At 39.2% G+C, this 26,409-nt stretch overlaps 1 protein-coding gene and 1 long non-coding RNA gene across 2 annotated transcripts in view; one reads left to right on the plus strand and one right to left on the minus strand.

Moving 5' to 3' along the window:
- Positions 1 to 22,198, minus strand: part of LOC124258866 (transmembrane protein 132E-like) — a 93,460-nt gene extending 71,262 nt beyond the window's left edge. Inside the window, exon 1 of the mRNA XM_046692957.1 lies at positions 21,800 to 22,198. Within this exon, the coding sequence (XP_046548913.1) occupies positions 21,800 to 21,851 (52 nt within the window). The 5' untranslated portion in view covers positions 21,852 to 22,198. The remainder of the gene's footprint in view (positions 1 to 21,799) is intronic.
- Positions 11,629 to 18,596, plus strand: LOC124258867. The gene is made up of 3 exons (XR_006893701.1): positions 11,629 to 11,716; positions 13,474 to 13,477; positions 18,587 to 18,596. It is a non-coding gene; the product is annotated as an uncharacterized LOC124258867 (long non-coding RNA).
- Positions 22,199 to 26,409: the final 4,211 nt, after the last annotated feature.

Here is a 26,409-nt window from a genome sequence, read left to right on the forward strand (position 1 = left end):
GGCTACCCCACCACACCTGACTTATGGTTAGGGTATGTGAGTTTGTGGTTTGCTGACTTTATCACTGATATTCTAGTCATATATTGACTTTGTGGTTATTATTATTTTATGAAATCGTTTAATTCTAACCACATCCACATATCTAGCTAATCAATCATGGTATAACAGACTAGCCAATGTAATATGGAATAATTTGGTGATCCTCAACTTCTGTTGAACAGTATATAATATTCATATTCAGAATTCGAGCCCACCTTAAAGATATAACTTCAATTCACCTAATTTTAATCAGTGCACTTGCACTTTTGGAAATGATTTTATCTGTGTTTATGTCCCACGAAAAAATATATTTAAACTCCTAAAAAAAACAATAATTGTTCAAACATGTTTCAGATTCTATAACAGGAATGTCGCCCACAAAATGGGCGTCTCGACACCTTTCTGTTAGGTACGAGCGTCTAAACAAACCTATTGAGAACTTTGTTAGAATTGAAGTTTTATTTAGACAAAAGGGGCTGAATGAGGCCTCAGAGCTCACAATGGCATCAATACTGCTGGGCAGAGGGCAAAAGGTGTTCCCAAGTACACAACTCCCTCACTATACCAACATATAATATCTCAAAAATATAACACAAAAACAACTTTCATAAAAATAAATTGGATAAAACCATTTGTATCAAACTTAATACAGCTGCCAATCAACATACAGTTTCATTATAAGGACATATTGTGAAAATGTGCTATAATGAGGATGGTTAGGAGAGATCAAAGGTTTCTCAGTGCAGGTTTAGCTGTGTCAAACTAAAGGTTACACAAGCTTGTGAACCTAGTCCTGTTTAAACTGAGGTAAGAGGACTTCAAGGGCTTTCATCATTGTAAAGTGGCCATATTCCTGCTTTTCACAGCAGTGCCAACCAAAAGCATACAGTAGGGTTCAACGCATCCCAATAAGAAACAAAACAAAACAAACTGGACACCAATTATTTCAATGGACACATTTCAAAAAGTGAATAAACGCCACCATTATCCTTCAATGAAATCAAATACATATCACAGTAAGAAACAAAACCAACTGTTATTTCAATGGCAACTTTTCAATAAGGTCACTAGCAAATATCGAAAATTCCTATTCTGCACTTCTGCAGTAGTAGTTGATGAATGCCATTATTCATGCAAATTTGAATACTACTCAAATCAATTACTCACTCATCAAACAATAACTATAATTTTTCAATTGTTATATGTTCCCAATACTTATAAATTGGAAATACTATTTTCCAACAACAAAAATTGTTTATGAAACCTTTAACTGACTGAGTTTAGTTTTACGCCGCTTTTAGCAATATTCCAGCAATATCACGGCGGGGGACACCAGAAATGGCTTAACACATTGTGCCCATGTGGGGAATTGAACCCTAGTCTTTGGCGTCGCGAGCCAACGCTTTAACCACTAGGCTACCCCACCGTCCCGAAACCTTTAACAACATACTGATAAACACATTCTAAAACCCTTTATACTGATGTTTATTTCAACATGCACCATATGCACATAATGAGCAATTGTTGTATATTTGCTAAATGTTAATCATAGATGATACTCACGTACAACTGTGGTTTTTCAGTAAATAATGATCTGAACTAAATCTTTTGAATATGATTACTTACATGCCTAAATCTGAAAAAATGTGAAAATTTATGAAAATCACAAAACCATAGATATTTCATGCTTCACAAATCTTCGCATTCAGAAAACAACTGGAACACCTAAAGCCTAGTGGTCAATGTGTTAACCAGGTTAAGCACTGGTTTGATTTTCCACAATGGTCAGTGTTTGAATCCTATAACTGATCCCGATTCCATGGCAGGAATATTGCTAAAAAGAGTTCACATGCTTGGCAACCAGAACCTTTCAGAGAAGGACGGATGCTAGTTCCAGTTGTCCACCAGAATCCCTGCAGCGGTTATTTTCAAAGTTATTCATAAAGTTCAGAACATGACTGACTGACTGAGTTTGGTTTTACGCCGCTTTTAGCAAAATTCCAGCAACATCACGGTGGGGGACACCAGAAATGGGCTTCACACATTGTACCCATGTGGGGATTCGAACCCGGGTCTTCGGGGTGACGAGCCAACGCTTAAACCACTAGGCTACCCCACCGCCCCCGTTCAGAACATGAAATTCCTCAAGTTCAAGATCTTTCAAATCTGAGTAGACTCGAACTTACAACACACGTGACATTCCAGTTCTGCCCTGGAATACCAGCAGTGGGTTATGTATAAAATTAGGAAAATGATATGCCTCAAGTTCAAATTTTTCAAATCAGAATAAACTGAAACTTACAACACACTCTAACAATATCTCGGCATATAAACAGATTAATCAGTAAAGAGATTTGCTCTGCCACTCTCGGCTACACCTCCATTACATCACAAGGTAATATCAGCTACAAGAGACCGGGATCATTCCAAGCACACAGCTCCAACTAACTGGTCTTTGATGTCGGCTTCCACAGAAGGTGTTGATGCATTACACCATATTTCACCTGCACAATACCTGTCCTGATTGGGTCGCACCTGTCTCGACCTGGCTGATTACACAATACCTGCTCAATACGCCCAGGAGCTAAAACTCCAAATTATTCCACCAGCCTGTGATACAATCTGCTGCAATACACACATGCAGTAATCAGTTATTTAATGGCATTGACTTAATTGGATTGAATCATGTGACCTGAAGCTTGATGACTTTCATCCCAGTCATTCCAGCATAAGGTGAGTGAGTGAGTGAGTTAAGTTTTATGCCACACTCAGCAATATTCCAGCTATATGGCGGCGGTCTGTAAATAATCGACTCTGGACCAGACAATCCAGGGATCAACAGCAATAGATACGATGACATGTTGTCAACTCAGTCAGCGAGCCTGACCACCTGATCCCGTTAGTCGCCTCTTACGACAAGCGTGGGTTACTGAAGATCATATTCTAACCCGGACCTTCACGGGTGAGTGAGTGAGTGAGTGAGTGAGGTTTTATGCCGCTTATAGCAATATTTCAGTAATATCACAGGGGCATGGGGGGGACACCAGAAATAGGGTAGGTTTTATGCCGCTTATAGCAATATTTCAGCAATATCACGGCAGGGGACACCAGAAATGGGGTACCCATGAGGGAAATCTAACCCAGACCTTCGTTGTGATGAAGGAACACCTTAACCACTGGCCTACCCACTGCTCCTCCAACAGAAGGGATTTTACAAACGTCCACATGACTTAAAAATGTTGTGTATGCATTAAAAGTAATCATTAAGTCAAAATCAAAAATTGCAATTCCATATTATTATTACAATTACCTTTTATATCCAGGTGAAAACTGAACAATAACAAAATTGTCATAAATACTTGGGGAGAAATTGTTCTTCTCCTCAAGTAAAAAATATCCATACTCCTTAACTTTTCCATCTTAAAAATCATACTTACATTGTGCTTGATTTTAGGTTGATATTTTACAATCTACATTATATAGATATTCAGCGATTATTTCCCACACCCCAACAATAAGGAACATATCCTCCAAGACTAATGTTTTGTCTACTTAAAATATTTTATGATTATAAAATATAACAAAACAGCTTAGTTTAATGAGAAAAGGTTTAGTGGAAGCATCAGAAAATATGCAAAATCTTGACTTGCTTCACTTATGGCCCTCTACAGAAAGTGTAGCACTGAAAGGAAAAATAACATAGTTCTGGGACTCTGAGATAGACCAAGGTTCCCCACCTGACTATTTTGACCAGGTGCCCTGTCAGTTCAAACACTGCACTCAGCAGTCACTCCAACAGCAGTGGAATCAAGGGAGCATCCTGTGCAATAATCTAATGAACTTGTTGATAACAACCACTATCTCATCAACCCATCACTTTTCTACCTTCAACACACAAGAGTCATTTAATCTTTGAAAAAATGTTACATCGTTGGAAAGAGAGGTATTGCAGCCAGATTAACTATCTCCCTGCTCTATAGGCCTAGCAACCTCCTTGGCAACAGTGGTAGATAAAAGAGAGGCTTATTAACCCCTGCTACAACAGCAGAACGACCAAAGGATGCTGTAGTTGACTCAAGAAGACTGATACAGGTCAGCAGGTGGGATTTATCTCTCTCAACCCCCAACCCCCATAAACTCCCCCAACCTCTTAACCCTACACTGTCAAATCATATTTTCATCCATTCAATGACGATTCTCTTGATATTTATTGTATAACACTATACTCAACCATATCCTTCAATGTGACGCTTGTCAGTAAATAATCAAGTCTGGGCCACACAATCCAGTGATTGATGTCATGAGCATCAACCAATTTTTTGGATGACAACATTCAATCAACCGGATCACACTTTATAAAAGTTGAAAAACTTAGCAAACCTTTATGATGGCAAGGTGTAAATGGGCCTAGTTGCCCGATCACCTATTAAACTCTTAATAATCAATCATCCCAACCATTTTGATTCTGTAAGGGTGAGTGAGTTTAGTTTCATGCTGATTTTAGTCATATTCCAGCAATATCACAGCACGGGACACCAGAAATGGACTTTGGGGGGAATCAAACCAAGGTCATTGGCATAAGGAGCAAACGCTTTGACCACTAGGCTACCCCACCACCCCCGATTCTGTCAGATAAGCATTGGTTACTATTCTAATCCAGAATGAAAATGGGGGTTCCAGTATGTAGTACCATGAACTGTCTTCAGTAGACTTACCTGCCAATGAGGTTCAGAGCATACTGGGACACATCAAATATCTTCCCTGTGAAGGCGCGGAGGGGTAGCCGAGTGGTTAAAGCGTTGGCTCGTCACGCCAAAGACCCGGGTTCGAATCCCCACATGGGTACAATGTGTGAAGCCCATTTCTGGTGTCCCCCACCGTGATGTTGCTGGAATATTGCTAAAAGCGGCGTAAAACCAAACTCAGTCAGTCAGTCAGTCTTCCCTGTGTCCATGCCTGGATAAAAACTCAGACTGAAGTACTAGTGTCTGCATTGTCCACTGTGCTATCAACCAGCATCATTTCAGGCAATTTCAAGTAGCCAGTGATGATGATGATGATGATGATGAAGAGGATGATGATGAAGGCTTCATGACCTATACAAACCCGGTACATGGCATCTTGCCTGCTCCTAACAATATTTCATGCAATAATATTATAAATATTGTTACTTTTATTCTTAGAGGTTTAGCTGAAAGAATATTTGGAAGCTGCACCTGAAGTTTCACCTCCATGCCCACATTCTCCATGAACACCATGACACGCATAAACCATACAGCTGAATTCATTCTCCCCATCACTTATCCTTTCAATGTTTTTGAACAAATTCAATGAAGACACAGCAACCGAGACCATTTACAAAATTACAGATAACACCAGACCAAAGAGTCAAATATTTATTAAGAACATAGTAATAATAATTTACACCCCAGTTCACTCGATCTGAACCTCATTTGGAGACACCCATTCAAAGTTTAAACAGGTGCTTGTTGAACAGGTACATCTGAGGCAAAATGTTTAAAAGAAGCTGTCAGGTCGTTTATTTTTTTTAAAGGCGAAAAGCTCTTCACTTTGTGTTTTGAAACTATTAAACAACCTATCCAAGCTTTAATAAATTAACATCTGCAGCTTCATCCATAAACACCATGACACAGCTTTTCCGCAAGACGAGAAAAAATATTCCACAGTTTTACATTCTCGTTTTTTCATCGCCTTTGCCACCTTGTTGACACCACAACAAAACAGTCACAGCACAAGCACTCTTGAGAACTAACATAAACTAACTTGATTAATTTTTCCATTTACACAGTTCAGCTATCTGAAGCTTTTGTAGTCGTTCACAAAACAAAATCCACGAGTTTTTTCAATGAATGTGACCTGGGCACCTTACACTCTGTCAGATAAAAATCAATCTTTTTACAACCTTCTCTTCAAATAAGAATATCTCCCACTCAACACCAGCCCTTCAACTGCCGGCAAGCAATATAACGAAGCCTTCAATCGCAATATCAAACTTTCACAAGTCTATGTGAACAAATAAACGTCCTTGCATATATCAATATTAAACCGGGCTTATTCATCAAAGAGCTGTGAATAAGCACAGCAGCATGAGACACAGGGAAAATGATTACACAGAGGGAACATTGCTCCGATGTGAGACGCTGGGGGCTCCGACTTAGAGTCGATCTGCAGTCTCGACACACACAGACCTTCACAAGGTCCCCAGTCTGGAATCTGTTACAATCTGATTCAACACAGTCTGTCCACAGGCCCAACAGGGAAGAGATAGTCAATATATAGCAATTTACTTTTCCTGGCTCAAGTTTACAAATTTTGTTTACATTAACCTGTTACAAACAGATGAAAATAAAGGAAAATGTCTTTCTAGTACTGAAGTGGGTGTTTCAAATATCCACCACAATAAAATGTCTAGATTTCCATAATTAAAACTGAAGTGGATGTTCAAAATATTCACCACAATAAAAAGATCTTGATTTCCACGGTAAAACTGAAATGGATGTTTGAAATATTCACCACAAAATAAAGGTCTTGGTTTCCACATTAAAACTGAATGGATGTTTTATTTATTTACAGTAAATGTGTCTTGGTTTCAGTGGAAAAACTGAAATAGTCTGAAGTCTGAAATAGTCAGGCCTAATTATGGATGGAATATGAAAAATAACAGAAAGGAATTTCTCAAAGATTAACATAACCCGTTCACTGACTATAAGCATGCTAATGAAGAAGAAGAAGGACAGCACCATTTCCATAACAAATTACTACGGACTGTATAATGCCCCTGTTTTACATACATAAAGCCACATTTTGTTAGTTTCCATATTCATAACACTGCCTGAATTCCCCGGTCAAACATCAAGGCATGTTTATTTCATTTGGCATAAGATCATCTTAAACTTGGGAAAGTATCCAAATTAACTTCAGTCAAAAAGGACTCGAAATGGGATTTACCTTTTAATGTTGCATTCCAGAATATTATATTTAAATAGCAACAAGCATGCCTCTGTGTGTGTGGCTGCTTTTATTATGCAGATTTAACATGGATACCAGTGCCAGCCCACTGAGATACCATATCGCGGGGGCTGTGGGGTAGCCTAGTGCTTAAAGTGTTCGCTTGTCACACTGAAAGGTCTAGGTTTGATTCCCCACATTGGTACATTGCGTGAAGCCCACATCTGGTCTCCCCCGCTGTGATACTGCTGGAATATTGCTAAACCATACTCTTAACAGGAATACCCCACAAAGACACACTAAACTAACTCCGAAACCAACCAGACTTTTTGTTCCCATAGTGATGATCAGAGCCTCCTTTCACAGAGCACTAAGGTGATCATAAGTCACAAAGAAAACCTTGAGTGAAATGTTAAGAATGGAAGTTAAGGATAACCTTAGTAAAGGTTGCTTCGTGACAGGTGCCCCTGGTTAACAAGACTTTAAAGTGAAGTAGCCACCATGTAACTTCATACAAAAAAAAATTCCTAAAAATTAAATGATTATCAAAGTTATAGACAAATAATGGGCAGTGGAATAACTTATATAGTTTAATCCTTACGAAACTGGAGCAAAAACAGGACAAATCACACAAAAAATAAATACTTTGAAAGACCAATACAGTGAGTGAATATTGCATAACGCACCATCAGCAATTTTGCATCTAAAATCAAAAGAATACAAGGTAGCCAAAGAGAGAGGGATTTTCTTGTCAGCCATGACACCCTATTACATAACTTCAACGCTAAGACAGTTGTTCAGTCATTCTCATTCACAATAAATGTTGGGCTCCAAAACTAGACGACCAACAGCATCAGAAGCTGAGCTTTCCAAAACAAATACTGGGACACCCCCTTATGACCTCCTTCAATATCTCCTTCAGCCAGACTTGAGAGTCAGGCACGCTACAGTATTAGCACACTCCTACTTGAAGGGATTAATTGCCCTCGTACTCTCAACATCAAATACTCTTCTCAGATATACAAACTCATGGTTTTGGACAGGCTTGATAACATAGAGGTTCGGTATATCCTTTTTCATAGTCTGCTTCCCCTGGGTGCTGATTCCTGAAAATTTGTGCTGTATAAATATGGATTTATGTCACGTTTATCAATATTACAGTTCCGTTAGTGTGGATCACCTGAAATGAGAGAGTATGGTTTTACGCTTTTAGCAACATTCTAGACTAAATCTTAGTCTCTGAATATATATTTTGATAGAAACCAATGATTCCTATTAAACTGAAAAGGAGACCCAGTGAGAACGGAGATGCAGAACCTGAGGAAATCTAGACTTGCTACATTTAGGGCTTTAGCAATGCAGGGAGGGTTAAGTCGGAGGGGAAATAATGCAGTTCTGGGACTGGGAAACAGGAGGGTTAAGTCGGAGGGAAAACAATGCAGTTCTGGGACTGGGAAACGGGAGGGTTAAGTCGGAGGGGAAATAATGCAGTTCAGGGACTGGGAAACGGGAGGGTTAAGTCGGAGAGGAAATAATGCAGTTCTGGGACTGGGAAACAGGAGGGTTAAGTCGGAGGGGAAATAATGCAGTTCTGGGACTGGGAAACAGACGAGCAATATTCCAGCAGCATCAGCATGATCAGTAGAAACAAACGTCACACTGCACCCGTTCTGGAACCAAACCCTGCCTTCACCTGGATGAGTGAACACTTTAACCACTGAGCTAAAGCCAATGTTTGCCATGACTACGAGACATGAGAACTCCATTCTTTGTTCCCCAGACCAACATGGCTACTGTCTAAAGCTGTGTTAAACTCTAAGCACTCAGTTTTCTGGCCTGTCCCAATACATCCATCTCTTATCATCAAGGCTACACAGCCTCAAGGTTCCCAGGTGGGCTGTAGTGCTGTGATTGCTTGTGTCAACACTGATTCCACTCACTGATTTCAAAGCTTGTTAAAGGGGGCTACACTGTGGCAAACTGGCTGCCCAGACTTATATTTAGTCCACAAAATAGTTACATTATATTAAAATATCGAACTAGAAACATGTAAAATAAAATCCAAATACCGCCCAGAACAAATTATGGATCTCAAAATGTGAAATAAAATTGAAATGGAGCCCAGAACATAATATGGATCTCGCAAATGTAAACAAAATCCAAGTGCAACCCATAACATGGTCTATTTCAGATACCTCAAACTGATTTCAGTTTTTATTGAGTTGCTTCCCTCTACGAAGATGATATTACAGGTGGCATTAGTCTGGTGGTAGTGGAACTCAAGACTAGCTGTCAGCTGGTAGAGGCCTTTAAACTGAATATCCATTTTACTTCTATGGACCAGCGGCCAGCCATGCTTGACATGAACTCATTGATGCATGGAGGTTGTACTTATGTCCACAGGGAGAGACTAAACAATCTATTTGGATCTGAAACTGAGCAGGCTGGCTGGATTCCTGACGTATCTAAATGAGGTGCATTTAGCTCTTTAGGAATTTCTACATCAAGGTTATCAGGGCTTCCAATGTAATGGCACCAAATTTGGCACGTTTTGTTTTGGAGTGGTACTATTTGGACCACTCTATCAATGGCTGCTGTTCATAGCGAGGGATACCAAGGTGGTGAAATTGGGTTTAACGTCGTACTTGAGAATATTTCGCTCATATGACGACGTGCATGCGTGTGTATGTGTATCTGCTTGTACTAGCCCAGACTGAAGCTGGTTTTATAGTGCTAGCCCACTGAGATACCATGCCGCAGTGAAGCATGAATACCCCACTCAGACACATTATACTGACTCTGAGCCGACCAGTCCTTGTTGTACCCATTAATGCCGAGCGCCAGGCAGGGACCACAAGTACCATATTTTAACGTCTTTTGGTATGTCGGGGATCGAATTGAACCACGGAGGCGGTCCAGGGATACCAAAATGGGCTTCACACATTGCACCAATGTGGGGAATTGAACCCAGGTCTTTGGTGTGACGAGCAAAACCTTAAAAACAACTAGGCTACCCCAAATGAATTGGATGGAGCAAGCTATAATTTTGATACATACAGACAACTCTGTTTAAATTGAAAAGGAGACCAATTACACTATATTGAGATGGGAAATTAAGAACCCATGAAAAATCTGGATGTGCGATATTTTGGGCAGACCACATCCCCACAACATCTCTACCTCGCACCTTTCCTCTCTACTTTAACACAGGGACAATGTCTCAATTTTGCATGACACACATTATAAAATCTACATCTGGCTAAATATGGTATAACACCTGCAGAGGATCACAAGCTATACTCATGTAGATGCCAACTAAAGGTATACTGTAATTGGATGTCAGGGGTGGAAATAACTTAAAAGTTGATAGTGTACTCTGGAACAGTGGCACATGTAAAGTCACTTGCCCTGATATTTTTTCCAGTATACCGACCGTTTTCTTGCTGATTTTTTAAATAAACAACATAATTAACATTGGAAAGTCAACTGGACACCGGTACAGTGTGATATACAATTTGCTTGCCTGACAGAAAAAAAACACTGGACTTGGACGTCGGGCAATGGGTTATTTCCACCCCTGGATGTAAAGTAAGCCCTCAAGCTTCAAATATTCCTCACCTTGATAAAGATTGAATACAAAACTTTACATGACCATTAGATATAGGAGCATTTACCTTGCCTGTACTGGATTTTTAAATTCCTTTAAGTCTAAACAATTTTTATACAGTTCCCATTACAACCAACACCTTCTGTGACAACTATTAACATCAAAGTACCCAATTTACAGCATAAAAGAACACAGTTCATGCTGTTTAAAAGATATTGTGTAATGTCTGGATTTTGTAAAAAAAATATATATTTTTTTACCATATTTTCAAACTTTTCTCGTTATGTTCCCATTAATTTACAGCTTTTTCTGATATAGATCTTTAATCTAAATTCCAACAAAAGTAATAAATAAGGTGTTTATACTACACCCGTATTCCACAGACCATAAAACAGTTCCTCTGATGGTCTACCCTGTTTCTATAGAAACCACAAGCATAATTAAAGTCTTCAGGTTATTGACATGGAACGCACCAAGCAATCTGAACAAAGTTGTTGAGATTTTATGAGTCAATACCCTGAAGTCCCTACCTATCACAAAAACTCCTATCAATTTGTAATTTTCGTTTTATTGCCTCGTAAACTATCACGTGATCTGAGAAAAACATCGCAAACCCCATGATAAAAGGACTAGCAGAGTGGGTACGTGTGATCAAGCATGTATCGACCTTCAACCTGACGGCAATGTATCAGAGTGCTGTCGGAGCTGACAACACAGGTATTGCAACTGGCAATGTCGCCTGTTCCTTTCAACCCCAACAACAGAAGCCATGTTGAATGAGACAGTGACAACAAAGAAATAACATATAATTGACTGTATCTAATGTCTTCAGGTCACAGTAGTGTTGGGAATTGGTTAAAATCTCATAACTGATGATTGGTTCAATACAACTGATCAATCATCGAAAATAATTGGTTAGCATCATTTATCAAATTTTCCTGGTTATGTTTGTTTGCACAAAAACATAAAGAAAAAACATGTAGTTCTTTGGGGTGTTTTTTTCGCAAATTGCTCATCTTTAAAGGATGACTAGTATGTTAGGAACATAAATTTCTTGGGGGTCTTTAAGATAAATTCAGTCACAACTTGGAACGAACTTGTGTTCATGAACTGTAACAGACAAAACCAACCGTGTGAAAAATATATTGTTAATGCAAAAAGTGTTTCAGAATTGTTTGTGTTCGATTATGAGAAAACATGATCGATTGCTTGGTCGTTTAGTCACTTGACATTATACAGGTCAATCTTGTGTTGATTATGTCAATTAATCGGACCACCATTAGGTCACAGTGTTGACATTATATCATGGTCAAGTAAATCGCTGTTAAAATTGAAATCAGCTAATTAGTAGCAACATACTATTGCAATATTGAGTCTATAAAACATACTATTGTAATAATGATAGTCTATAGCAGCATACTAAATAATGATAGTCTATAGCAACATACTATTGCATAATGATAGTCTATTTCTATTCTTGATATGTCTATTGTAATACTATTGTAATACTATTGCATTAGCTTTTCTCTCTTGATATGTCTCATTTGAAGTTATTTGCCAAATGAATATATAGTTTATATGCGATAAAAACAACTTGAAGTAGTTTCAGTCTCTTTTCATAACGGACAAGAAACTTGAAACCCAGATCAAGTAAACAGTTAAAACATAAACTCAATGAAGCTGCAAGTCTGCACCCAAACACCTTGTATTTTGCGCTGCGCATTTACCAACAGAAGTCAATTACTAAACTATCGGTAGTCACAAATAGTATGGATACATCGCTAGGTTTTGTTTGTACCATGGATTACTTGCTATCAGAGACTCAACAATTGCAATCCATCGATAGTTTGATGTATCGTTACAGCCATACTAATTAGGCAACAATCACATTCTCATGGATGACAGATACCGATCACAGACATTGAGTACCTCACTGAACTTCCTTCTTCACTGCCATACTGTCCATTGATGACAATGCAGGGTCTTCTTATCAAGGTTTGTTTTAAGTTCTCAGGGACGGTAGGGTAGCCTAGTGGTCAAAGCGTTCGCTTGTCACGCCGAAGATTTGGGTTTGATTCCCCACATGGGTACAATGAGTGAAGCGCATTTGTCAGTTATTAAAACAGTTAGTTTTGGTTTGACATTTGTTATTTCTAATCCATCTAAGTTAGAGCAGAAACTGACAGTGACATAAACTTATATAACTTCATTATGAGTGCAAACTTGGCTCTTATCAATCAAATAATGAATTGAAAAATAAAATTTCTTGTAGCTTTGAACCAAGTATGCTGAATTTAAGTACAGTGAACCCATCATCCAAGCCTCTCACAGACCCTGAACAATATTTTTTGCCCAGTTCTTTCAACAATGCAAAAGCTCTAAATAAAGCAAATCTACATTTCCCTCAGGTTCTGAGTGTCCCAGCTTATCCTTTTCAATTTAACATGATTTATTTGTTTCCATGACAATTCCATATTTTCAGACACTAATCAGAGGTGTGTCTCCAAGATCCTACAAAATAAATCAAATATGGGTCCTACTCAAGTCTAAAATGATTTGGAAAGTCAAATTTCCTCAGAAATTAAGGATCGTCCTGAGCATGTTTTGTACATAAGTATATTTTTTAATGTTTATAAATGTCAGTCCAAGCGTTAGTCTACCATGATCTATTCATCTAAAAATAGCTCCAAGAAGCCAAGTCCCATGATGAGATGGTAATGAGACTCCACACCCACTCCATAACCATTTTAACAGTCAGCGCCAAGCATATATTGCCCAGGGAGAAAAGCATGCAATATGAATGTATACTGGTCTCTTGACTGGGGAATAACATGCCATGCACTTTGAACATGCATCAGAGTGGTGTCTGGAGTTCTGGCTGCGTTATCGTATTCACAATGTGGGATTCCAGAATTGTTGGTGGGTCTGAAAAAACAGGAGCGTGATGGAAGCCTGTTTGGATGTCGAGCCTGCTGATGAGTGAAACCTTCATAATCCTGAACCCATTTATTCAGGAACACCATGTTTCAGATATTTAAGTTCAGGAACATCTATACTGAACAAAAATGTTAGGACTCTTGAGAATTTGTAGGGATATTTAGAGAGACCATCCCCTCCACCCAAAATATTCCCTATAATATTCACGATCCCTTAACTTGCTTTGTTCAGTTTGTATCAAGTATACTACTCAAAACAAGAGAAGAATGCTCATATATTTTCATATTACTATTGAAGATCTGTAAAAGCCAGGACCTCATAGAAAACAATCAGGAAACTTTATGAATGCTAACACATGAGAAAATAATAATAATAAAAATTACCTTAGTCACTACAACAAAACATCCCCCTAAATATTCATCATTTCTAAATATTCCTAATTCCTAAGACCCGTGAAGGTCCGGGTTAGAATAAGCCTTCAGTAACCCATGCTTGTCGTAAGAGGCGACTAACGAGATCAGGTGGTCAGGCTCACTGACTTATTGACACATGTCATCGGTTCCCAATTGCACAGATCAATGCTCATGCTGTTGATCACTGAATTGTCTGGTCCAGACTCCATTATATACAGACCACCGCTATATAGCTGGAATATTGCTGAGTGCGGCATAAAACTGAACTCACTCACTTTGACAGAAAAAAAATTTCCTTTAAAGTTGAAAAGGAGCCCAAATGGTATGGCAGGAAATCTAGACTTGATTCATTTAGGGCTTTAGCACTGGTGGAAGGGAAACTGTGAGACATTCTAATAAGTAACCAGAAGCCTAACGTAAACAAAGGCTTTGTCTCTGAATTTATATGTTATTTTGACAGAAAGAAATATTTCCTTTAAAGTTGCAAAGTAACCCCAATGAGATGGCCGATTCAGAACCTGAACCTGAGGAATCTAGACTTGATTCATTTAGGGCATTAACACTGAAGAAATGGCTGGATGGAAGGGAAATAATGTGCTTTAGGGACTGAGAGACGGACTTAGCCTCACCCTCAGCAAGACTTTTTTCTCATCAGTTTTCATTAGGACCTCCCATTCCTTACACTCTTCTCACACTGCCAAGCCCCACCCTTCCCGTATTTCAACAGGCTGGCCCTTTACTCAGTCTGGAATACCGATATCCGCCTTGCCCAGAGATGAAAGTGGGAGGCAGATGATATAGCCACATGCTCCGGTATTTACTCTCAAAATATACCACTCACAGCATGTGCATGTGATAATGATCTTACTGCCATCGTTGGTCGATGGTACTTAGAGCTAGTCAGTCACTGGTTGATAGCCACACAATTCTAGGCTATCATAGGTCGATGGTACTTAGAGCTAGTCAGTCACTGGTTGAGTCAGTCACTGGTTGAGAGCTAGTCAGTCATTCTAAGCTATCATCATAGGTCGATGGTATTAGAGCTAGGCTAGGCTATCATCAGTCAGTCACTGGTTGATCACCACTCAATTCTAGGCTATCATTGGTCAATGGTAATGAGAAGGTTTTGTGTGATTAGTTAATTCATAAATGAACATAAAAGTGAAAATGAAGACTCCATATTTTTGGCCAACCATATTTGGGGTAAGCATGAACATCAACCCAAAACAGAACACCTAACAAAACAAAAAATCAGTGACTACACAAGCGCACTTTACGCAAAAAAACATGCTGGATCAAAGCTGCCACCTTAACCTTTTCAACAGATCTTGCCACTAATAAATCACAAGTAGTTTGTTTATTGTTTTACACCACACGCAGTAATATTCCAGCTATATGATGGCAGTTTGTATATAATTGAGTCTGGACCAGACAATGCAGTGATCAATAGGGGTGTCACTATACACCAATCTCACGATACGATACGTATCACGATTTTATATCACAACGACTATACGATCACGATCACGTATCGCGATATATAATTTTCGCGCTTTTCATAGCATTACCTTACAGGCAACGTACGCGCTCGCTGATTGGTCCATCAAAATAGTCTAGCCAATCACAAAAGCTGTTAGTTTCCAACCTATTTTTTAAGTAAAGCTAGCTACATCTATTTATCGGAGCGATCTCGTATAATTTTACTATCAAGACTTCGAAGGAGATGGATATAGCATAAAAATTTGAATCGATAAAGTTTTAAAATAGGAATCGATACACGGAAGCATGTATCGCGTATCGTATCGTTCAGTAAAAATACATTCGCGTATCGCGACACCCCTAGTGATCAACAGCATGAGCATCAATCTATGCAAATGGGATATGATGACAAGTGTCAACCAAGTCAGCGACCCTGACCACCCGATCCCATTAGTCACCCCTTACGACAAGCATGGGTTGCTGAAGACCAATTCCAATCCCGATCTTCATGGGTGAATCACATTTAGACAACTTTGCCATATATATATACCATGAAGATGTGGATGTCACTTGTGTCCAATAGGCAGGATTTACCAAATAAATATACTGAGAGAAACAAATAGAGGAACAGGAAAAATTCAACTGTTCCTTTAACGTTTTCCAGTTTTCATCACCAGCTTTTAATAGCGCTGTGGGAGGAAATCTGAAAATAAATAAAGGAACACTGCCATGAAGTGGTGTACCCTTATTTGTTTCCTTCAGTATATAATACATACTTCCTGAATTAATTATGTTCAGCATAGACCATACAGAAACTTACTTGACACGGGCTCCAGGTCAGTAGCCATATTGAGTTCCAGACTCCTCCTACCAAAGGATTTTGATTTTCAAATCCTTGTTTAAAACCAAGTTCATTGTTCAAATCATGATTGAAAGAAAACTTCAAAGGGTTTTAAGACCGCAAGGTGAATCCATCACATGTATGCTACTTGAGATAACACTTAAATTGAAACTTGTACCAGAACAGAACAGAATGTTGCATATAATGAAAGGCATTGCCTGTTTTGTAAATTAAATTGTATCTTTGTTGTTGAAGATGAATGGCATGTGTTTTATATCTGTGATGCATATTCTCATATCAGAAATAAGTACATATCAAAATATTTTAGTAAATGTCCAATAATTATTAATTTTATATCAACATTACAGAGTAAAAATGTTAATATTATCAAGGATGTATGTCTATTTTTATACTTTGTTGACAAGAAACACAAATCTAAATGAAATATATATGTGCTCTACTTATCAATTTATGTACATGTATTTTGGGGCGGAGGCCTGTTACTGAAATAAAAGTCTGTTCTGAATCTTGTAATAACTTGTAATAACTTGTAATAACTTGTAATAATGCTGTTCATTAAACTACCAACCCGTGAAGATCCGGGGGTAGAATAGGTCTTCAGCAACCCATGTGCTTGCCATAAAAAGGCGACTATCTTGTCGTAAGAGGCGACTAACGGGATCGGGTGGTCAGTTTCGCTGACTTGGTTGACACATGTCATCGGTTCCCAATTGCACAGATCGATGCTCATGCTGTTGATCACTGGATTGTCTGGTCCAGACTCGATTATTTACAGACCGCCGCCATATAGCTGGAATATTGCTGAGTGCGGCGTAAAACTAAACTCACTCACTCACTCATTAAACTACCCCACACAAATGAACTTTAATCAAACATTTCTGTAACAGCAATTCCTCCAGTAACATGAAACGATCCACCTTCCATCAATCATTCCCACGGAAATATTTATGATAGCAATTTAAACCTTAAAATCAGATTCAACTTTACCAAAATAGTCATAACTGATCGTAGAAACGACTCATAAAGATTCAATCCCCATAACTCACAAATTAATCAACGTGCCATTTGTGGTTTATTAAATCCCTTATTCCGCCTCATGTCTTATAGCTAAAGGAATGACAAAGACCATTCTAATACTGTATTACTACGTTTGGAACCATATCGGTGATCTTGTTAATAAGAAAGCAATAACATGTCTCCTCCAATAAAAATAGATCAGTTCATATTTCAGCATGACATAACAGATTATGTTTAAAATATGAATGTCAAGACAAATTAACTACGCAGGTGATCCTTAATTAATTTGAGTAGTATATCTATATCTAAAATTAAAAACACAGAAAACTTAACACGTGTCTACCCTAATACATATGCAATATGAATGTCATGGCATGATAAATGCAAATTAACTATACAGGTGATCCTTAATTAATCTGAGTAGTATATATCTTCAAAAGAGTTACATAACTTTGGTCAATCTAAATTCTCTGGGTTTCTTTCTATTACATTTTAAAACAACTTTTCGCCAAAACATTTTTCAACTATAGTGTCTATTTTGGGCCTACCTGGCCACAATTACTTTCACATTTAATTTACACATTTAAACTTTCAGCCAAAAATGACGAGACCAAATCTGCACACATACACATCTCAGTTACATAAGTTTACAAGCTCAAGAGGGATTTCTTCACATACATATTTCTTCATTACATTATCATTTACAAACAGTCAAAAAGTCATAGCACCAAATTTTAAAAAACAAGCAAATAGATACCATCTCGCAATAGATGAATGTTTTGAATGAATATCAATATTCTATGTTTATGCAAGTTGTTTTGACATTGGTCACAAACAGATGCAAATTTAATATCATTTACAACATTTTTAAAATTGTTTTGAAAAAATACAAACTATTCATGTAAAAATACCGACAGATGGAGGGAGTGCAAATATGTTGGATACGAAAAGAAAACTTTGAACACCCAATGTGAATGATAACGTTTGAGTAAATACATAACACCTCGATACATTATCTGGTGCTCCGTGTTGGCTACAGTTATTAGTGTAAGAGGCTTGGTCAAGTTAATTCTGTAGGAGTCTGTGGGTAGATTACTCCCAATTACCTCTGATTAATCTAATTACCCACATCAACAGCTGGGCTAGCTTCCCATCCCATGGACCCATCACCAACACTGCACATAATACAACAATAATACTCATCATAAAATACAGTACATACATTCAGCATCCCATTATAAAAAAAAATGCAATTAATCCGAGCTTTTGAAATATCCTGCATTCCATATTTTATTGCTATCGCTGTACATGAACCTACCTTGTGTCTACTGAACCAGAATGTCTGGGGCATGTATAAAGTGAAGATTATATATATGCTTAGTCAGTATTCACCCGATGAAGAGGCAAAAAGTAGTCCTGTAGCGCAATTAGGAAGTCGTTATAGATAAAAGTTTCGTGTATAGAACTACTAATAGTTCCTTTCATCTCTTGAAGTATATGACTAGGCAGGCAGGAACCCAAGCAGGACCAGAGTCAGTTAAGTATTTAAGTTAGTAAGTTAAACATCTCAGATCTTCCACATAAGCACTGGCAGCTCTTTCAACAGTATTAATATACAGACAACTTTCAACAGTATTAATATACAGACAACTTTCAACAGTCATAAAACGCAGCAGTTCTACAGTATTAACAGGCACACACTTGTGTCTACTGAACCAAATTGTCTGGGCCATATTTGTAGTGAAGATGGAGTCCACAACCTTTAAAACATCCATTAATATATTCCTGATCTTGTTTTCTTATCGCTTGATATATATATACGCAGTATGCTTAGTCAGTATTCATCTGATGAAAGAGCAAAAAAACACTGAAAGGAACAATTAAGAAGTTGTTATTTGTAAAAGTTTCGTGCATACAACTAATAATAGTTCCTTTTACCAGCTTCCCTTACTTTTCCTTATAGGCAGCCAGGACTGGATTCAGTTCAGTACTTAATTTTAACATAGTTGGATAAAATTAAAAGTAATTAAAAGTAGTTCAACCATATAAACATGTGCACAAACAGTATTAACAGTACTTTGACAGTATTAATATACACACCACTTTCAACAGTCATAAAACACACAGTTCCACAGTATTAGTGGTCACACACACAATAGTTAATCAGGCAAACACAGAATTGCCAACAGTCATACTTATAGTGAGTGAGTGAGTAAGTTTTGGTTTTACGCTACTTTTAGCAATATTCCAGCAATATCATGGTGGGGACACCAGAAATGGGCTTCCCACATTGTACCCATGTGGGGAATCAAACCCGGGTTTTCGGCATGACGAGCGAACGCCTTAACCACTAGGCTACCCCACCGCCCCCCAACAGTCATAACACACACAGAGCATTGGCAACAGCAATAACACACCATATCAACAGTCATAACACAGAGCATTGTCAACAGTCATAACAAACTGTATTCAATTTCAACAGTCATAATACACACAGGGCATTGTCAACAGTCATAACATGCAGAGCATTGTGAAGAGTTATGACAAACATTGTCAACAGTTATAACAAACCGTATTCAACAGTCATAACAGAGCAATGTCAACAGTTATCGTGGTTATAACAAACCATATTCAACAATCACAAGACAGCATTGTCAACAGTCATAAGACAGAGCATTGTCAAAAGCCATAACACACAAACAACATTGTCCATAGATATAACAAACCATTATCAACAGTTATAACAAACCGTATTCACCAGCCATAACACACACAATTTCTGTGGTACCAAAATCGACGCTGCTGAACTCTCATTTCACCAGAACACACAAATCAATAAAGACTTCACAACCCAACTGACAGGTTCTGACATGTGGTTTCATCATGGAACTTTAATGAAGACAACTGAATGGAAGTAATTAAAATTTGATGAAACCGAATCTGGTCTCAAAGCTCCAGACTTGGCCCAAACCCCAACACCTGTTAGCTATCACCTACTGGCAACCAAGGGAGAGATAGCATTAAACTCACCAAAGAAGGTACCGCACCAACTGATAGAGCTTTAATGCTGCTGCTGCAGCTGATGATGTAAAAAAAATATTGACTCGCTTGCCGAATAAACAGAGCGTTAAGTCTTTTTCCACCACACACTGATCAATTATTCAATATATCAGTCACTGCCAGAGTTGTGGTTGTGAGGGTGGGCACTGACGCAACTACCTACAATCCATACACTGACAGAATAAGGATAGGGCCTTTTCTCACTATACAGCTTCTACAGAAGGGAAAGTACCCATAAAATATTCTGTTTTAAGGAGGATTACATACCACAAAAACATTAGAAATGAAAAGGCAACGAGAACAGTTAATAAGGGTGTAAATTAAATTCTGTAAAACTATGACATATTACAATTCTTCCTCCTAGTTTCTCTACATATTATATGCTTGGTCAAAAGTATGAAAAAGATTTTCATACTTTCTATATTGTTATTTAAAGATACAAAAATCCTATTTTGCAATGAAAAACATGTACAAAGAAATGTCAAAAAAAAATAAATTTCTCAAATTTTACAATGAAATGACTTTCTGCAATATGACTCATTCAGTCAACATGATTAACAAAAGTATGAATAATCGCAAAAAAAGAGTGTGAAAACATCACATCACTGCCACCTACCTAAGTTCTAGAACCTAACACTTGGCACGGTCATAGCATCTTCCGAGAGTGTTTACATCATGAGTATATGTGAGTCAGGGGATTGTATCATAAATCATAAATACACTCCATGAGCACGACTTCTTGGCACAGCCACCTTTTCACATACCTACACACCATACTGGCAAGTTGACCCCGATATCACCCCTAACGGATGGGCAACACGAGCACTGACCCACAAACAAATCCAGATATTCAGCAAAGAAACAGATCTACAGAAGTTACTGTTTTCTGGATTCAGGTTTTCAAGAAATAGTGATACAAACGCGATCAGTGTCCTTAAACTGAAGCCAATGTGTTGTTGGAATTCAAAAATGGTAACGCGAAAAACAGATGTTTTCAACATAAATGGTACCTAACCATCGCGTGTTTCCAAATTATTTGCGTATTTGTGGCCCCGGGTGAAACATGTGTGTGATATGACGTTGTATTCTATAGTATAAGAAGAAAACGTTGCGGTATGGTTCTACAATGTCTGTAATTGTTGCCTTGATGCTGAGAAATAGCAGCATCCATTGAGAAAGTAGCGGCTACCAATATACATACATTGTAATACATCGCGATGGAGAGTCGCAACAGAGAGCAGTAACAACATTATATACCGTCCTGCACGGGCTTCACGCAATTGATTGACTGGATTAAAGAATCAACCGAAACAATAGGTGTGAAGCACGTGAAGCTCGTGCCGATTACGTGAAAACGACACGATGTGATGAAGCTTGTGTCAAATAAAGACTGAAATAGACAGAAAAGTGTCTTACCAAACACAGTGACAATACAGAAATATGTCCACAAGTCGGCCGTCTTCGCCATCGTCTTGGCAAAGTGTAAATCCAACGTGTTTCTACATCAGTTTAGTGAGGTATGCAATGCCAGTCCGACACAATATCACCCGGAAAAACACCCGATATTCCGTTGTGGGGTTGACATTCATCGTTCACCCTCGCCTTGCGGTCACTTCTTCCATGCTGAATCGCTCGGATCCGTCGATGTATTCATCCGCCCTGTCATATAATAACATCCAGAAGACCTATTCACCACGTCCACGGATTCTCCATCATAAGCCGCAGAACATGCTCTGTGTTATCAATATTAATCAAAACGTAATATCATAAGACTGCATGTTTGAAACTTTGAACGTTTTCGAACAAATTGCAGGGACTATTTTCTTGGCCCGAAGTTGATGTCGGCTGCTAATATATTCAAGCGAGGTCATGTGATCTAATTATAGGTCTCGAGCGCTCGAGCGGGGAATGAGATCGGTTTCAAAGGACGGCGTGCAAACAGTGGCCCGTTGTGGCGATATTGTGATATTCTACTAGACCAGCGGGTATCCAATATCCTTGGGGGCACCCGATGGCCGCTGATACACTCCTGTTAATTGCTTTTTCATTCAAACAATACTTGGACCTTTGTACACCCCTTTTTAGTACCATGGAAGCGTTGGAGATTCTACTTAAAAATTCCCTGGTTTCACTACCTCAAAAATATTGCGAGGTTAAGAGGTTCAGGGGAGGCTGCTATCACTGAACACAGCTGTTAATCCCTTAAAATTTAATGTTTATTAAATTCGGATGTCTCTTCAGCCAAAACGTTTCACTTCTGTGCTGTTACGTTAACTGAAATATTTTCTCACCATTAGATGCGCAACGAAACAGGTGACATTTACGATATGTACATTTTTAGTATCACACTTTTCGTGTTTTTTTCTCAATGTTAATCATTGACGGGAAATCTGTGAAGGGATTAAGTCTCCGGCAACCTGTGCGTGTGTACGATGCAACGAAATGGATGTGGTCATCGTCGTTGACCCGTGAAGATCCGGATTAGAATTGGTCTTCAGCAACCCATGTTTGTCGTAAGAGGCGACTAACGTGATCTAGGGGTCAGACTCGCTTACTTTGTTGACACATTTCATTCTTTCCCAAATCGATGCTCATGCTCTTGATCACTGGATTGTCTGGTCCAGATTCAAGATTCAATTATTTACGGACCGCCATCGTGTGCTATAGCTGGAAAATACCTGATTTTGGCGTTTAACAAAAAAAAGAGAGAAAAATATGCATTGTAGGTCATCGTATATATCCGAGTTCCTGACCGCCTCCGTGGTGTAGTGGTTAGAGCGTCTGCCCGGAGAGCGGAAGGTCGCGGGTTCGATCCCCGACCGCGTCATACCAAGAGACGTTAAAATATGGTACTTGTTGTTCCCTGCCTGGCGCTCGGCATTAATGGGTACAACAAGGACTGGTCGGCTCGGAGTCAGTATAATGTGTCTGAGTGGGCTATTCATGCTTCACTGCGGCATGGTATCTCAGTGGACTAGCACTATAAAACCAGCCTGAGTCTGGGCTAGTACAAGCAGCCGCACATACACATACACACAGAAGATGAAACCCAGAAAAGTCTCTATGTTTAAGCAAACTATTACTTCCCTCGTGTAAGCAACACATTGTGCACATGCACCGCAAGTCCTCACCAGAAGCACTATAGTGTATACACTTAAATTGCTTCCGTTATACCCTCACTATAGCGTAGTGTCACGCTGACGGTAAGAAGTAATTGTGTTCACAGTCTGTGTAGTCTGTCATACAGACCCTGAAACAAATATATCCAAGAGAGCCCACGCAAGTCTAGATTTCAACATTTTCAGGAGTGAGTGAGTGAGTTTAGTTTTACGCCGCTTTTAGCATTATTCCAGCAATATCACGGCGGGGGACACCAGAAACGGGCTTCACGCATTGTACCCATGTGGGGAATCGAACCCGGGTCTTCGGCGTGACAAGCGAACGCTTTAACCACTAGGCTACCCCGCCGCCCCTACATTTCAGGAAATGAAGAAAGTATCAGGGCTCCTTTCAATATATATATTTATGTATATTTTTTACTGTGAACTGTTTTTTCTGTATAATGTGTTCCTTTCAGAGACTAGTTGTTAGTCTAGCAGCCTGTAATACAGTTTTTCACTGAAGATACGATGCACATATTGCGGTAAAGTCGCAGCATCCGTGACCAACTCGACAAGCCGAATGGGATACGGAAAGGGGCGCGTGGTGACGAATGAAGTCACAGCTGATTGCAAACATAGTGTGAGCGAGTGAGTGAGTGAGTGAGTTTGTTTTATAACAGCTTGTTGGTTAACGCCTCTACATTTAAACTTTCCGAAATAACCCATGCAGATCTGGGTTAGAAATTATCTTCATCACCACATCGTTGTCGCAAGATGTGACTTAGGTAAGTGAGTGAGCTAGTGAGGTGAGTTTTACGCCTCTTTTATCAATATTCCAGCAACATTAGGGCGGGGACACCAGAAATGGGCTTCACACATTGTACCCATGTGGTGTAATGAACCCGGGTCTTCGATGTCACGAGCGAACGCTTCAACCTCTAGGCTACCCCACCGCCCCCGCAAGAGGCGTCTAAGGGGATCGTGTGGTCAGTTGGGGTGACCGTACGCTCTTACCATGGCACGGTACGTATTGCGGTACAAAGCCTTCGGTTCGGTCCGTTTCGGTTCGGTTCGGTATACGAGATATAATCATAATACAGATAATCGACTAGAGCTAAACCTTACAGAAATGCATAGATTTTGACAATAATTCGACTGTTTAGAAAAGGTATAAAAAGGTATATAAAATGATGGTACGAATACCGAAAATACCGATTTTTTGGATTGCATTATGGTATACCGAACCGAAACCAAAATACCGCGGATCTACTAATACCGCGGTATACCGTTTCACCCATAATATTAGTCAGGCTCGCTGACTTGGTTTGATGCCTGTCATCGTATCCTATAGTTGTGTAGATCGGCTCTCATGAGGTCATTCAGTCTATGACTTAAGACCTTCCCGTGGAGATCTGAGTTAGCATTGATCTTCAGCAACATATGCTTGTCGTAAATGGCGACTAACGGGATCGGGTGGTCAGGCTCGCTGACTTGGTTGACACATGTCAATTGTGTAGATTTATATGCTCATGCTGTTGATCACTGGATTGTCTGGTCGCTATATAGCTGGAATATTGCTGAGTGCGGCGTAAAACAACGAAAGCAAACCCTTATATAGGATATATGTATGGTGACACTTGACTGGCATAACTACCCGTTACTGTGTAACCTAACGTGTAGCATCCTAGCTGGTTACCCGTCCAACATGTACCCGTGCTCATCCGTGAAGCCGTCACCCGATACTCGCTTTTAGCGTTTTCAACAAGAATGCGGTAGATGGGAATTCAATTGATCTCACAACCGAGGTGCCGATCCCCCTATCCGCTGACTCCCAAGACTAACAGCTTGTCTCTGAAATGAACATATTTTACAGATTATAAAAGTTTTTAAATTAAAATAAAATGCACACTTTAAACGAGACTTTCTTCTTTTTCAGAAACGTTGGTAATCTGGACTTGCCACACATTCTAGACTTGCATGGGCTGCATTGGTCATATTTGTTTCAGGGTCTCATGACAGACTTCTGACTCCCAAATAGCATCCCTTTTTCACTCTCAGTCTCATATAGCCTACTCCTGAACCCCGAATATTACTTAACACAGCCCTAAAAACATTCGATTTAGAACAAAAATAAAATATTTAGAGGAAATATTCGAAAAATTGTCCGAACATCGTTTGTTTCTAAATGTAGAAGCTGCACGCCAGACGTGTAGACCATTTGTTCAAGTTTTGGGGATTCGACCGAGAAGAGTGAGTGAGTGAGTTTAGTTTTACGCCGCTTTTAGCAATATTCCAGCAATATCACGACGGGGACACTAGAAATGGGCTTCACACATTGTACCCATGTGGGTAATCGAACCCGGATCTTCGGTGTGACGAGCGAACGCTTCAACCACTAGGCTACCCCACCGCCCCTTGACAATAATTCGACTGTTTAGAAAAGGTATAAAAGGTATATAAAATGATGGTACGAATACCGAAAATACCGATTTTTGGATTGCATTATGGTATACCGAACCGAAACCAAAATACCGCGGATCTACTAATACCGCGGTATACCGTTCACCCATAATATTAGTCAGGCTCGCCGACTTGGTTTGATGCCTGTCATCGTATCCTATAGTTGTGTAGATCGGCTCTCATGAGGTCATTCAGTCTATGACTTAAGACCTTCCCGTGGAGATCTGAGTTAGCATTGATCTTCAGCAACATATGCTTGTCGTAAATGGCGACTAACGGGATCGGGTGGTCAGGCTCGCTGACTTGGTTGACACATGTCAATTGTGTAGATTTATATGCTCATGCTGTTGATCACTGGATTGTCTGGTCGCTATATAGCTGGAATATTGCTGAGTGCGGCGTAAAACAACGAAAGCAAACCCTTATATAGGATATATGTATGGTGACACTTGACTGGCATAACTA

This window comes from Haliotis rubra, unplaced genomic scaffold, assembly GCF_003918875.1.
Source record: "Haliotis rubra isolate DU_JTF1 unplaced genomic scaffold, ASM391887v1 Scf700, whole genome shotgun sequence".
Lineage (NCBI taxonomy): Eukaryota > Metazoa > Mollusca > Gastropoda > Lepetellida > Haliotidae > Haliotis > Haliotis rubra.